At 37.2% G+C, this 15771-nt stretch overlaps 2 protein-coding genes and 1 non-coding gene across 3 annotated transcripts; all 3 read left to right on the forward strand.

Moving 5' to 3' along the window:
- Window positions 1-764: 764 nt before the first annotated feature.
- Window positions 765-5908, forward strand: LOC137715145 (polyadenylate-binding protein RBP47B'). Its single transcript, XM_068454381.2, has 8 exons — window positions 765-1321; window positions 2924-3407; window positions 3585-3664; window positions 3755-3885; window positions 4181-4277; window positions 4572-4733; window positions 4944-5041; window positions 5475-5908. The coding sequence occupies exons 1-8, from the start codon at window positions 1136-1138 to the stop codon at window positions 5563-5565; spliced, it is 1329 nt and encodes a 442-aa protein (XP_068310482.2). The 5' UTR covers window positions 765-1135; the 3' UTR covers window positions 5566-5908.
- Window positions 5909-8313: 2405 nt separating this feature from the next.
- Window positions 8314-15385, forward strand: LOC137716290 (origin of replication complex subunit 1A). The gene is made up of 16 exons (XM_068455725.2): window positions 8314-9279; window positions 9387-9522; window positions 10946-11098; window positions 11198-11335; window positions 11419-11570; window positions 11661-11760; window positions 11871-11993; window positions 12077-12238; window positions 12396-12453; window positions 12665-12843; window positions 12940-13054; window positions 13980-14050; window positions 14151-14246; window positions 14399-14475; window positions 14937-15020; window positions 15159-15385. Exons 1-16 carry the CDS (start codon window positions 8435-8437, stop codon window positions 15220-15222), a joined length of 2553 nt encoding a protein of 850 aa, XP_068311826.2. The 5' UTR covers window positions 8314-8434; the 3' UTR covers window positions 15223-15385.
- Window positions 11006-11083, forward strand: LOC137716659 (small nucleolar RNA snoR28). The gene has a single exon (XR_011065724.2). It is a non-coding gene; the product is annotated as a small nucleolar RNA snoR28 (small nucleolar RNA).
- Window positions 15386-15771: the final 386 nt, after the last annotated feature.

Here is a 15771-nt window from a genome sequence, read left to right on the forward strand (position 1 = left end):
TTATTTTAAGGGCTGGATAATTAAAAGGAGGACACATTTAATCAAGAAAAGTGATTGAAGAATTGGTAATACATGAGTTAAAGGTTATTTGTTGTTAGCATATCCCAGAGGTGGATGTTTTGGACTTTTTGGGTTGTTCACATTAACGCAACTTTTATTTGGAATGTCAATTTTGGGCCTATGACAAGACTTGTTGCAATAAGCCTAGTCAGAATTCGGCCGAATTGTAACTTTTACTAGTCCAAAACATCCACTTTGAAGAGATGCTAGCAACAAATAACCTTTTAACCCGTAATTACCAGTTTTATCCGAAGTAACTTTCATTTGACATGCCAATTTTGGACCAATTATATATGGATACGAAGAAAACGACCAGTCCAAAACCAGATTTTAGTATTTTAGGATCTATTTTATATTTTGTTATTTTTTTCCCTATTTGGATTCCTAGAGTTTTAGGGTTAAGTACATTACAAATAGATCATCTTGCCCTTAGGTTGTAATCCTATCATACTATTAATCAAAGTTAAAGAAATTCAAGGGTGACCGTTCGTGATCTCTTGTATCTATAATTTCTTATGTGTCAATATGTAAATTTCTCATGTGGCTTTGTATTATTAAATTTGGACGTCACATAATGATGAACATGTTTCATGTAAGTTGTTTTTTCTTTTAAGAAAAGGTGACCTCGAGACCTGAAAATAATTATAAAAAAAATCCCTAGCCCCTGACCTCTCACTTCGTTTCATTCTTCTTTGTGTATCACCGCTTGAATGAAATATATAATCACAAGAAAGAGAGAAAAAGATTGTTTAACTTTTTATCAATCATAGTTAGAAATAAAAGGTCGTAAATTCGATTATCAACAAACACAAATTCAACTATATTATTACAACTCATTGTGAGGCTCATTCTCTTTTATTTAAGGTAGATAATATCATTCTTTCAAAAAACAAAAATAAAAAAAAAATTCTGGATCCTTTTCGTGGGCTAGAAAGTTGAAAGGGGTTCACTTTTCGGAGGGGGAAGCAAAAACGGAGTGTGGATTGATTTAGTCGGGGCAACGATACGCTGTCGCCGAAGCTGTTATTCCCGGGGTGCTGCTGGGTCCTTCTTTGTTCCCGATACCGGTAGAAAAATGATGAGCGCTCAGCCTCAGCCGCCGAGTAGTATGATGGCGGCGGCTCCTACCACGTCTTCTCAGGGGTACCAGCATCATCATCAGCCAACTTCAGTGGAGGAGGTCAGAACCCTTTGGATTGGGGATTTACAGTATTGGGTCGACGAAAACTACCTCAATACCTGCTTTGCTCACACCGGCGAGGTCTCTCTCTCCCCCTCCCCCTCCCCCTCTCTCTCTTCATGTATACTATCTGTTAGGGTTTTGCTTGGAAATTTTGTGTTTAATAATCATTATTCACTTGGAAGAAAAATGGTTAATCATTATTCACTTGGAAGAAAAATGGGTATTTCACGTTTTGCTTGTTGTTATGTGTTGTTTGGGGTTGCCTGGAATTGCTTTCTTCCAAGGGTTGATTATATTTTTTGGAGTATACAAGTATATATGTGTTACAATTACAGACTGGACTGATGTAGGACATGTCTTTGGTTCAAAAGTTGTTTGTTAGGTTATTGATAAACCATGGATTTTGTGAATACATATTTCGGGCTAATTTATAGGTATAGGGTGGGGCATTGAATCTACGAGAAACACGGAAATTTATCGTCTTTGTAGCTGACTATTGTTGTTTTGTTAACTGAAGTGATGAGGGTGGGTGAGGAAAGGTGTTTGGATTAGGCTGGGTGAAGGGTTCGATTCCCTTCCGTTGTAACCCAAACTAGGGAAAGAAAAAAAACAAAAAATAGGGAACTGACATTTTTCAGTGAGGATGAGGATATGTTGCATGTTGTCGCTTTGTAATTGGAAATTAAGTTGGTGTAGAGCGCATGGCTGGTGTCTAAATGATTATCAAATCATGTGATTGGAGTCTTGTGAGCACTAGATGGTTAATAGTCCATTTTTTGAAAAGGCCAAGTGAAATTGCCAATTTGATTTCGACGGGTCTATTCAGTTTACTAGATTAAACTTTGTGGTTATTCTAGAAGAGTTAAGAGAGCAAGCCACACTTCTGATATTTAACATTTTGGCAATTGTTTCTCGATCCCCTTCATGCAATTTGAAGGGCCAAGGTACCTCCCAAGGTATGGGTGTTTGCTTGGATCATAGCTCATGGGAGGATACGTACTTGTAAATACGGTAAAGAGGAAACGGCCTTGGTGGTTTTCATTGTTCTATTGTTTTGATCCTTTGATCTTGTGGAGAAAACTGTTTAGGGAGGTCCATTCAAGCTTGTGACTCCAGCTTCTTGCGTTGCTTTACTGTGTTAAAGGTATAATTTTTTATGGAAAAAAGATGGGCACGATGTTAGGGAAATGTCGGTCCTTGGAAATATTTTTGGGGTGTGGATGGAGAGGAATAGAAGGAATTTTTGGGAGTAAGAGAGGAGGAGGCTGGACCTTCAATGGGGTAGACGTCGTTTTTGGGCTTCCCCTTCAGCATCGGTAGCTTCAGAATTTAGTGATGGTTCTTTTCAGGCTATATTGGTTGAAATTCTGTGGTACACTAGTTTTGGATTCTGTTTAAATTTGTTTGAATGAAATAATAGAGTCTGATGATAGGGTGATGGACGTGGATATTTTATATTAAAGAATTTAGTTTTGCGGGTCTCAACATAGCTGGACATCTCATCCATCTTTGGTTGTATTTCTTCTTTATATTGCTTAATGAAATTTTTTGTGTCCCAGACTCCCATCCACAAAAGAAAACAAAGCAAGCTTGATAGGTGGCTTAATTTAAAGTTTAAACTAAGTATGCAATTCTATAACAGTGTGCTATTTTTTACTGTTAGATGATTACTTTATGCAGGTGATTTCAATAAAGATAATACGTAATAAAATCACTGGCCAGCCGGAGGGTTATGGGTTTGTGGAATTTGTTTCTCATGCTGCAGCGGAAAGGGTTCTGCATGCTTACAATGGGACACAAATGCCTGGAACTGAACAAACTTTTAGGCTTAACTGGGCTTCCTTTGGTATTGGGGAAAGACGTCCTGATGCTGGGCCTGAGCACTCTATTTTTGTAGGCGATTTAGCCCCTGATGTTACAGATTATATGCTGCAAGAAACCTTTCGAACTAATTATCCATCAGTTAGAGGTGCCAAGGTTGTGACTGATCCTAACACTGGACGCCCAAAGGGATATGGGTTTGTCAAGTTTGCTGATGAGACTGAAAGGAACCGAGCTATGTCAGAAATGAATGGTCAGTATTGCTCAAGTAGACCAATGCGTATCAGTGCAGCAACACCGAAGAAAACCACTGGTTTTCAGCAACAATATGTTGCTGCAAAAGGTAAGATCATATCATAATCTGGTATAGCAATAAATTCAAGTTGTGGACAGGATGTGCTCCTATTTGTCTTCATGGATTAAGCTTACGTAGTATTATTTCTATTGCCTCCACAATGCTCTCTTGAAAAAAATCTAGTTAACCTGACTCAATGCACTTACCTGTGGATTTTTCTGGCAGCGGTATATCCTGTCCCAGCATACACTACACCAGCAGTTCCCGTGCTTCCTACAGCAGATTATGACGTAAACAACACTACTGTAAGTCTGACATGCTTAACTTTATTACTTTATTTCGTTTTTGTGTCTAATATATTACTCTTATGACCTACACGATTATGTCCCATGCAGATTTTTGTTGGTAACTTGGATCCTAATGTGGCGGAGGATGAACTCAAGCAAACTTTTATGCAGTTTGGAGATATTTTCTATGTCAAGATTCCTGTCGGCAAAGGATGTGGTTTTGTACAGTTTGGGACAAGGTTCGTTTAGCATTTAGGCCTTGCCTTGATTGTTCCATTTTCTTAAGAAATGGTTTGCCCTCCATCTTGGTCCCTCCTACTGATTTCCAAATACATGGCTAAATAGAGTTACACTGTTGGGTTATTTAGGCTAGCCCTTGTCAAGTTTCTCCTTTGCTTGAACAAACGGAATCGCATAAGTATGCAGGAAAGAGGCAAAAGAATGTTGCAATGTCTTTGTCTGGCCATCCAACTTCCTGAAGAAAGACAAAATGCTAGTTTTTGTTGTTTATTGGTTTCACTTCTGTCCATACAGGGCATCTGCTGAAGAAGCTATCCAAAGGATGCAGGGAAAGATGATTGGTCAACAAGTAGTCCGTATTTCTTGGGGCAGGAGCCCAACAGCTAAACAGGTGATTTAATTTTGGGGTCTTTTGATATGGGTCCAAAGTAACTAAAAATTGGACCTATTTCAAAAGTCAAAAGTCACTAAAAATTGGACCTATTTCAAAAGGTGACTTATAAAATTGGACCTATTTCAAATTTTCCCTTTAATTTTTTGCATGATATCGTTTTTCTCTGTTTATTTCTTCTTTCCTTGATGTACAATGCATGGAAGAGAACTCGAGTTTATTACATCCACTTACAGATGCATAAAAGAGACATTTATAGTTGCAAGCATAACATGAAAAACTGCCTCATTGTAGGACGTACCTGGTACCTGGGGTCAGCAAGCAGATCCAAACCAATGGGCTGCATATTATGGTTATGGACAAGGCTATGATGCCTATGCTTACGGGGCGGCGACTCCTGATCCATCATTATATGCATATGGTGCATATGCTGGCTATGGCCAATATCCTCAACAGGCTAGTCTATAAATTCAGTTTCGCATATATCCTGTTATCTGTTATTGTTTCTTTAAAGACCTTTCAACTTGTAGTCTTTCCATAGTGTTCAGCTAAGCAAACTAGTACTGGAGTACTTCATCTACAACTGGGACTAGGAATTGACGTGATAGTTTAACGATTGCAACTTGTTTTCTTTTCTGAGTATATTTTTGGATGTTCTGCTTTCAGGTTGAAGGTCAAGATGCTGCAGCTGCGGGAGGTGCTATCCCATCTGTTGAACAGAGAGAAGAGTTGGATGATCCCTTGGCTACACCGGATGTTGATAAGTACATCTGCTCACCTTTTCTGTTAATGCAACATCTTTTAACTGAATTATAATTAGTAAATTAAAGTTGAACGAGTTAATATATAAACATATATTTTGTCGATTTTAATCTTTTAACCATGTGAAAAGGTCATTGTATCAACTATCAACCATTCTGGAAATATTCATAAACTGTTAAAAAAAAATGGCCTCGCATGACATGCATTGCCTCTGTTGAAAATGCATAGACATTTTTTTTTTTTTTTATTACATTACTTGCATTAATGGTTCTTCTAAGGCATGAAAGAACCGAACAAAAACTCCCTACTTTCAATGACCGAAGTTGTGAATTGTCATATTAGATTCTCTTGGCACCATTTGTACACAGAGGAAACCAATATATTTTTATACATAACTGTGTATTGACTTGTTCTCTTCTCTTGGTTGATTGCTAGGTTAAATGCAGCTTACCTCGCCCGCCACGAAAGGGCCATCTTATGCCGGCCTTTGTGGCTGAGAACATCATCATTTACGCAGCAAGCTTAGTCATGTTTCGCATAATGTTTGGTTCCAAGAGAAGAAGCGATCAGGATATGGCTCGCCTTTATAAACAATGGAGCGAAACCGAGGCCGGGAAGAGTACAGTGGTGCACTCCGCTTTGATCCAGTACTCCGTAGGATCTAATCATAGGGTGGCGATATGGGTGGCGATATGAAATTGTGTTACGTTAAGACCTGGTGCTTATGGCATAGGTTTAGGTTGTTTCTGAGATTTATGGGACCTTTTTTTCTTTGTTTCAAGTTTTTTTAATTATCAAACATTTTGCATCTATATCCTCGTGAGCAAGGTCGATTGTTAAGTTTAAAACAGTATTAAGACGGATTTTTTGATTTTGTTTTTCTTATTATATATAATTTTTGGGAGAAAGGGATTAACTTGGCTAATCCAGATGAGGAGTACCACTTAAAATACCTTGTGACCGATTCAAAGTTTGGAATTAACTTGGCTAATCGAGATGAGGAGTGCCTCTTAAAAAGGGATTAACTTATGTTATGAACGGTTCTGATTATAATTACGAAGTTTGAAATCCGTCACGAGATGTTTTTAGAAGATATTCCTCCTCAACATTGAGAAGCCAGACATTATTATTACCAAAACTTTCAAAATTTGAAAGAAAAAAACACTGAAAGCACTACCAAAAAAAATATGATTAATTGATTTTGATTGCTATAATTGTCAATATTTGATTGTTATTTTGTGAATTTTTATTGCTATGCGGTTGGATTTGATTATGACCAATTAAACAATTGAGATTTGATTTGATTTTTGATTATTTTAGTTGATATATATCATCATTATTTAATTAATATATTGCTGATATTTGATTATGATCAGTTAACATTAGAGATATGACTTTTAGTTAGGTAAAATTTATCATATAATTTTTTTCTACGTCCAACTTACTCTTTACACCCTCATTATTTTCAATTAAACAATCAATATCTCTTTAAACCCAATTTTACAACTTAAACTACCCTTACAAACCCAATTCAATATAGGCTTTTTAGCCAAAATGATTCCTGAGACTTGCATAACTCTTCATTTTGGTCACTGAGATTTGAAATCAATAAAATTGGTTCCTGAGTTTGTCCACAATCAATCATTTTGGTCATTTCAAGAAAAATCTCCATAAAATAAGGATAAAATAACAAAAATACCCTCAATTTTGGTCAAATCATTTTGGCCTATTCTTTATTAAATTGAGGGGTAATTTTGTCATTTTGATCCTTATTTAACATAATTTTTCATCCAAGGACCAAAATGATTGATGGTAGACAATCTCAGAGATCACTTCTATGAATTTCAAATCTCAAGGACTAAAGTGAAGAGTTATGCAAATCTTAGGAATCATTTTAGCTAAAAAGCCTTCAACCTTCAATATATATGTTAACTTATCTTTACACCCATTAAAAAAATAAAGTAAAAAATCAAAATCAAAATCAAAGCATTCTCTCCTTCCAATAGTTGTTTTTGATGGAGTCTTCATCATCCTCTACAGCGTTGCTCGATAATCTCTAGTTGCCTTGCGTGACGATGTATGTTGCACATGAATTGAGTTTTTTATGTTTTAGATGATTTAAAGACTTTTGTAAGTTATAACCTACAAGCATATATAGGTTATAGGTGAAATGATAGGAAGTCTTTTGTTTCTTTTTTTCCTTTTCTTGTAATAAATAATGTACTTTGGGGAATAAAGTTGCGAAGTAAAACTAAGACAAAGGTGAAATGACAAAATTTAAATCGAGAGACAAACGAAAAATGGAAAATATAAACGTTGATATATATATATAATTTTTTTTTATTGGCTTTTTCAATTTTAGAAGAACCTACAAAGAAAGTTAACCAAAAGAAGGCGGTGCAATGAAGAGAGTGAAAGTGGTGGGGTAATGAAGAGAGTTAGAATGGTGGTGAATTGAAGAATCAAATGAAAAGAGTCGGGAAGAATGCAAAAACAATGAAACAAAGTATGTAGCTGTAGTTATCCAATAAAAGAAAGCGGGATGTCATGATTATGTTATGTAAATTAAGTAGAAGCCTTGGTAAATAGTGTCCAAAATGAACATGAAAAGACTTGGGAAACTTGTACAGCCCACAACAATCATAACGTTAGTATATGACATATAAACCAATAATTCAACTCTTGCATAAACCGATTCATGCCTTAGTTAGATGATCCAAAACTTCAAAATTAACGTTTATCCAACAAAAAGAGCTTGTTTTTCTCTATGCGAGCGTCTTAGGATTTTTGCTATAGCAGAACGAAGGAGAAAAATTAAGTGATGGTTGGGGTTTCATTATTGGGTATGAGTTTATAGATAAATCTTATTTTTCTTGTTAATTTTATTTTGTATTTTATGGTAATTATGTAATAGGGTAATATATATTGTCAAATTCAATTGTGACCAGTAAAATAATTGAGATTTAAGTTGGTGTGGATGTCAGACTCGTGACTAGAGAAGGTTGACATGTCTTTGTGAGTCTTCCAGACCTTCGAAATGGATGGATAACTGTAGATATCACTAGTTGTTTTCTTAAAAAAAAAAAAAAAAATTGTGATACGATATTAATATATATATTTTTTTCACAAATAGTCTGTAACCTTTGGGTACTCACGACGGAGAAAATTGTCATTCCAAGGGTGACTTGAAAAATGGGGAAAGAGAGCAACGGGCCAAGTAGCAGTAGCTGGTGGGCCATCAAGGTTACCGTATCAGATTCAGATCTCATACTTTCCCTCCGTAGCAATTTTCCCGCCATTTTTCAACCCCTAAATTATTTCTCTCTGTCCGTCTCGAATCATTTCTTCTCCAATTACATTGGCTTCGTTTCTGCACGCTTGGAGTCTGAGCAGCCATGGCAGACACTCCGAAGAGGGTCCTGCAGTCCCCCAAGAAATCCAAGCGTTCCAATTCCAAGCCACCGCCGCCTCTAACTCCCACAACTCCACAAACCCCGACTCCCCGCCGGTCGGCTCGCCGGGCCTCGCTGCAGGCCGGTTCCGCCACTCCCCAGAAGCTATTTGAAGACTCGCCGAAGAAAGACGTGACGCGTCAACTTGAATTGGGAAATGATTCGGGCAAAACACGAAGAAAAGGGGGAAATGCGGGAACTGCAAAAACCCCAAAATCTGCTGAGAAGGGCAAGATGTGGAAGGATAAAGAGGAGGCTGATTTGACCGAGGTTGAAATTTCAATATCTCCTGTGACTCCAGGGCAGTCGGAGATTAAGAAGAGGAAAAGGGAGCAGAAAAGCACGGTGGTTACACGTTCTAGGGCCTCGAAAAATGTCAATTTTGAGGAGAGCATGAGCGTTAAGTCAGTGCCGAAAAGACGGGTTTATTATAAGAAGGTTGTGTATGATGGGGGTGAGTTTGAGGTGGGGGATAACGTGTATGTGAGGAGGAGAGAGGATGCGAGTTCGGATGAGGATTTGGATGAAGTGGAGGAATGTAGGGTTTGCTTTAAGTCTGGGAAGGTTTTGATGATTGAGTGTGATGATTGCTTAGGTGGGTTTCATTTGAAATGCTTGAAACCTCCACTGAAGGATGTTCCTGAAGGGGATTGGATTTGCTGGTTTTGTGAGGCTCGCAAGTTGGGTAGAAAGGTCCAGCTTCCGACACCTCCAGAGGGGAAGAAGCTGGTTAGAACATTGAGGGAGAAGCTTCTCTCCAGTGATTTGTGGGCTGCCCACATTGAAAGGTAGATTTGTAATTTGATTTAATTTTGTGTACGGTGTGACATTTGCTGTAGTTTTTTGATTGTAATGCATGTGGACTTTGGTGCTTTGTGTATTTGAAATTGTGCAGCATATGGAAAGAAGTAGATGGAAGCTATTGGTGTCGGGTACGTTGGTATATAATCCCAGAAGAGACTGCAACTGGAAGACAACCTCATAATTTGCGGAGAGAAATTTATCGCACAAATGATTTTGCTGACATTGAGGTGAGAGATACTAACAAATCTTGATTATTGTTGTAGTAAGAATTATTTCTTGTATAGCTGTGATTGCTTCATGAAAGGATCCTTTTCTGTTTGAATAACCACTATGGGACATATGCTTAGACTGAGAGTAAAAAAGAAGCCAAAATAGATTAATAAAAACATATTTAGCCAAAACCAATACATATAAAGTAGGATTAACTCTTGGTTTCAAGGGAGTTGATTGCACATTGGTTTTATAAGTTAAGTGATGCACACAGATTTTCACATTAGTTTTTGATGTTCAGTAATTTCTTTTTCCTTGTGACCCGCCTGCATTTCAAACGCGTCAGGTTGTGCAGTTTTGACTACTTTTATTGGCAGGCGATTTCTATTAGTATCTTATGAGTTCAAAATAGTACAAAATTGAGTATACCTTCATTTTCCTTATGGAGAAAGTTGGAGTTGGTCTTCCATGAAGTCATACTCTGGTGCAAAGGCAGACTCAGTTTATAATATTGTGGTGATTAAGTTTGCAAAACTTTGCTGATTAAGTTCATAGAATTATGCTGATTAAGTTTACAGGATCATGCTGAATAAGTTGAAAAAACTTGTGAATGAGAAGATGAGAACCATATATCAAGCAACTTCTCTTGTTTAAGAGGTAACTTATAATTTTGAAAGGATCTCAGAGAAACGATTGACTATGTGGTCTTAGTAAAGTTTAGTGTTATTTTTTTATTTTTGTGTTTTGGGGTGTTGGGGGGGGGGGGGGGGGCGGTGTAGTCGAATAGGCTTGTATACCACTAGTTTTAGGTAAAGGAAGAAAGCTGGTTGGAGTGCAAATTCCTCATCCTCAAATCAGCTTTTTCTGGGGACTGCATTAGCTGTCCGCTTTCAGGTTGGGCAGTAAGGTTCGGAGAAGGGCAATCACTCATTCTTAAAACCAACATTCTTAAGACCAAAAAAGGAATATCAAAAATTCGAGTGCTGAAGCTGAAGCAGCTAGGGTAGTCGAATAGGCTTGTATACCACTAGTTTTCCTTCCTTTAGATAGCTCCTAAAGATATTTAAAGCTGGCAGAACATTCTAAAGGTGGGGTTCTTACTGGATATCTCTAAATTTATTTTGGGCTTTTCTAAGAGGGAAAGGCTAGTCTGCGGTGATTTGCATTCTTGGAGCTTAGAAGACATTGGAAAGTTGGAAGGTTAAGCAATAGGTGCAATTTTTAGCAGAAGTCCTATACTGAACCATTGCAATTTAACAACTCGATATGCGAATGAAGTGGTATGTCTTTGACTGGTAACTTTTTGGTGAAGTGCCTCTTTCATTTCTGCACTGGAGGGCATGCTTTTTGTGCCGTCTAACATGGAATCTATTCTTCAACATTTTTGGTAGCTATTTCATTAACTTATAAAATTTCTATGATGAATTTATATTTTCACAGATGGAATCTATTCTTCGACATTGTTTTGTGATGAATCCTAAAGAATATGCCAAAGCAAGCAATGAAGGGGATGATGTTTTTCTATGTGAATATGAATATGATATTCATTGGCACAGCTTCAAGCGTCTTGCTGAAGTTGATGACGGTGAAGGGGTAAGTGTTTCAGGCAATGAGAAGCAGCATTGAACATACTACATAAATCCAAATGGATTGAAATTGAGTTGAAATTTACGGGTTTTAACAATTTGGTAGGAGGATGATGAAGCTGGAAGTGATGAAGATTGGAAAGTTGGCAAAGACTTGGACTTTGATTCAGAAGACATGGACTATGACGAGGAAAGCATAAAAAGTATACTAGCTAAACCATTTCGAGCTCATGAGTTGGCTGCAGTATGGACCCTACCTTCCATCTCATACCTGGGATTTAGTTTGTATTCTCCCTCAAACTAAACTATTCAATTGTGTATCTACAGAATTCACAGAAGGGGCGGTTCTTTGGACTTCAAAAGATAGGAATGAAGAAAATCCCAGAGCACGTAAGATGCCACAAGCAGACTGATCTTGAAATAGCAAAGGCAGCACTTCTGCTGTCATCCTTGCCTAAGTCTTTGCCTTGCAGGGATAAGTATGTGAGAGTCATTCGTTAAAGGTTTTTTTTCTTCTTTTATTTGTATTATTGTAACATTGTTTGTAATAATGACCTGCTTGCATGCAGAGAAATGTTGGAAATAACTGCATTTATCAAAGATTCTATCTCTGATGATAAGTGTTTGGGACGTTGCCTGTACATTCATGGTGTTCCTGGAACTGGCAAAGTACGATCCGTTGATAAGTGTTTGTGACGTTGCCTATAAATTTCTTTTATGTACTTATGATGCATGATATGAGTTTCACTTATTCTTGTTGTATCTTTCTGTAACTGCAGACAATGAGTGTGCTAGCAGTAATGAAGAATCTAAGGTCTGAAGTTGATGCCGGAAGTATAAGACCCTACTGTTTTGTGGAGATAAATGGTCTAAAGTTGGCATCACCAGAGAACATCTACAGGGTAAAAATTATATTTAGACCTGTATTACCTTATCATGCTGGCATGCCATTGTTACCTTGTAATACTTGTTGTGTTTCTCACAGGTTATATATGAAGCGTTAAGTGGGCACAGAGTTGGTTGGAAAAAGGCTCTCCACTTGCTAAATGAGCGGTTCTCTGAAGGCAAGAAAATTGGTAAAGAAGATGACAAGCCTTGTATTCTTCTCATTGATGAACTCGATCTTCTCCTGACCAGAAACCAGTCGGTAACTACTTTTTCTCCTATCAGTCTATCAGTTAGCAGTCTCTGCATTTTGTGATGTGAATATTTGTTAAATATTATCCCAGTCATGCAGTTATATATGGTATAGATTGTTTTACTATGTGTATTCTTGAAATATACAAGTTCTTTTTTGGTTTCAGGTTCTATACAACATTCTTGACTGGCCTACTAAGCCACACTCAAAGTTAGTTGTAATAGGTAAACTTTATCTCCAATACACATCCTTGTTGAATGATGATTGCACTCTTTTATCTCACAGTGATCCTTCTTTTCTGAGATAAATGGATACTCAAATACAGAAAGGCAAGTTGAAAAAAAAAAAGAAACAGTTCTTGCAAAAATAATGATGATGACTATGAGATTTTATATGACTGGAGCATTAACTTGTCATAATAAAAAACCGGTTCAGGCATAGCAAATACCATGGATCTTCCTGAGAAGTTGCTTCCTCGTATTTCAAGTCGTATGGGAATCCAAAGGCTTTGCTTTGGCCCCTATAATTACCAACAACTTCAAGAAATAGTTTCGAGCCGCCTTAAAGGAATTAATGCATTTAAACAACAAGCTATAGAGTTCGCTTCAAGAAAGGTGAGTCGTATGTTCTCTGTTTCATCATAAACTTTATAAAGTCATTACTGGATGCTCGCACTGGACACTCAGCCTATGATTTGAATGTATATTCAGGTGGCAGCTATTTCAGGGGATGCACGTCGTGCACTGGAGATATGCAGGCGTGCAGCAGAAATCACAGATTATCGACTAAAGAAACTAGCCTCAACCCCTAATGATGCATCTGAAGGTATTGAACTTTAACCATTGATTTATCAGGCTAGCGTATTCGTAAATTGATTGATGGTGCAAGGTAAACAATGAGGAACAACTCCTTTAAAGTAGGAAACTTGAACTGAAAGATCCTTGCTTTGTTATTTTGGTAATCTGTCCTACACTCCCCGCTCTCCCTTCAACTTCTATCACTATGTTTGATAAGCTTCAATTCCTGGAATGATCTAGTAGGGAGAAATATCTTAACTTATTCGTATTTGTCAATGTCCTGCAAATTTTGGAAACAGTGAGTGCTTTCAATCACAATTCACACTTTTGAACTCTCAACTTATTGCTTTCATTTAGTTCAAACTAATAAGTAATAACTAATCTCGGCTTTTAGTTTCCACTTACCACATGAACAGAACATAGAGTGATACTTTAACCATCCACGATCATCACTTGATACTTGTGCAGTAAAACTAAAAACCTTTCATTCTCCAATCTGTCTTGAAATATAAGTATTGTGTTTCTACTTGAGGACTTCTTGATCACTAGAAACTGGGAACTGGGAAGATATGTCAATCATTCATGCACAATAGTTGTAAATTTGATTTGCTTGGTATGAATATTTTAATTTGCACCTTTGTTAGATCAAGGACACGAAACATTTGATTTTAATTGATGCATTGAAGTGGATAATTTGGTTCTAGAGATACACAAGCTCTTTCTCAAGGGAATTTTGATTTGCCTCTCTCCTCCAAAATGGCCCCATATTGGGACCTCCTCAAAATATACAGGAAATTCAATTATATTCCTAATGTATCATTCTGGAACATATTGAATAAGCAGCCTCTTAACCAATAATCTTGAGATAATTCAACCAAGGAATTAAAGTTATTAATTTTCTTGTGAAGCTTTTTTCTCGTCGCTTACAGGATTTATATGTTTCCACTTTGCAGGAAAAACCCTTGTTGGTATGGCAGAGGTTGAAGCAGCCATCCAAGAAATGTTCCAGGCACCTCATATTCAAGTGAGTTAACTTATGCCAAATTGTTGATAAACAATGATTTCTGCTGTTCAAACTTATTCTATATTAATGTTAACTCTTGTCTTTGTTTTTGTCCTTGCAGGTGATGAAAACTTGTTCCAAACTGAGTAAAGTATTTTTGACTGCTATGGTGTATGAACTGTATAAAACAGGAATGGGAGAAACTACTTTTGAAAAGGTGAAGTATAATATAAGTAGACATCATTTTGTTTTTATTTTTTAGTTTGCCAGTCTCTTTGATGCCTTCGCTGTAGACTTTCAGTGCTGGAGGTTTATGATTAATCTGTATGTAATAGTGTTTTCATTCTAGTTATGTTTTTTTCGTTGCAGTTGGCAATGACTGTCTCATGTCTCTGTACCAGCAATGGAGAAGCATTTCCTGGACATGACACACTATTAAGGATAGGGTAAGACGTGTTATGATTTTAATTCTTCTCTACATACATTCATACGTAGGAACATAGTTGTTTATTGATCTCCTCTGTTTCTTATTGTCTTGTGAGTGTTTGTCCAACTGCACCAGTTTTGGCTTTTGACTAAGAGAATATTGCGAGTTTTACAAACTTTTTAGTGCAATCCCAAGCTTATTCTTAGGCCTTTCATTTGGAGCAATGGTCAAAATATGATATATTCCGTTTTAAAACAAGTGTTTTTGTTTCTTGTGCATTTTGGACGTAACATTTATGACTGAGGCCCTTTGTTCAGACTGATCCTTGCAAAAGGATGATGTTATTTGTATCTGCAATTGTCTTCTTAAGAATATTCACTGAGAACGAACGATTGGAGTTTAATTTCTAGAGTTAGCACCGATTTAGTTTTTTTTATACTTACATTATGTGATATATCTCATTTGTATTGTTTTTGGCAGTTGTAAGCTCGGCGAATGCAGAATTATTTTGTGTGAATCAGGAGCAAAGCACAGGTTGCAGAAGTTGCAGCTCAACTTTCCAAGGTTAGTTTGTCTGTCCACTGCCCAGTCCTAGCATTGCAGCAACTGGTTAGACTCGGGTTGCTTGTCCGTAGGCTTTCGTGACCTTAGTAGTTGCAACGGCCTCGTTGCTGATATGATTTTGAAATGTCTGTGTTTCAGTGACGATGTGGCGTTTGCACTCAAAGACAACAAGGAGCTACCTTGGTTGGCCAAGTATCTCTGATTTTCAGATTCAATTTCAGAACCTCCTCATTTACATAAATTCTTGTCATAAATTCCTTTCGGGACTGACTATCGTCTTTTATTATTTTTCCTAAACTACATTTGTTCAAATTATTTGAGTGAGACTTGAGAAGTTTAAACAGAAGGAACATACTTTTTCGAAAGCATCTTTGTTTTTATTCTTCTGTTTGGATATGCGAAACGAAGGCCTACAGACGTTCAGGGCCGAAGGGGTAGAGGAAGACCTAAGAAGACTTGGAAAGAGATTCTAAGAAAAGACTTGGAGTACTTGGATCTAACGGAAGACATGGCACAACACTGAGCTCAATGACGTTTTAGGATCCATACAACCAACCCCACTTGGTGGGATAAGGCTTTGTTATTGTTGTTTTTATTCTTATGAATCGATGATTGAAGCCAGGAATGAGCTGAATTTGTTCAACTGTGAATTAATAGGACAGGCCCAAAGAAGCAACAAGACTGCTGCCTGGCTCTGCCCGGATAATACATGCCAGAAGTTAGCATTTCCTTTACCTAGTTTTCGATCTCA

This window comes from Pyrus communis, chromosome 3 (genome assembly GCF_041283825.1).
Source record: "Pyrus communis isolate YQ-2024b chromosome 3, ASM4128382v1, whole genome shotgun sequence".
Taxonomy (NCBI): domain Eukaryota; kingdom Viridiplantae; phylum Streptophyta; class Magnoliopsida; order Rosales; family Rosaceae; genus Pyrus; species Pyrus communis.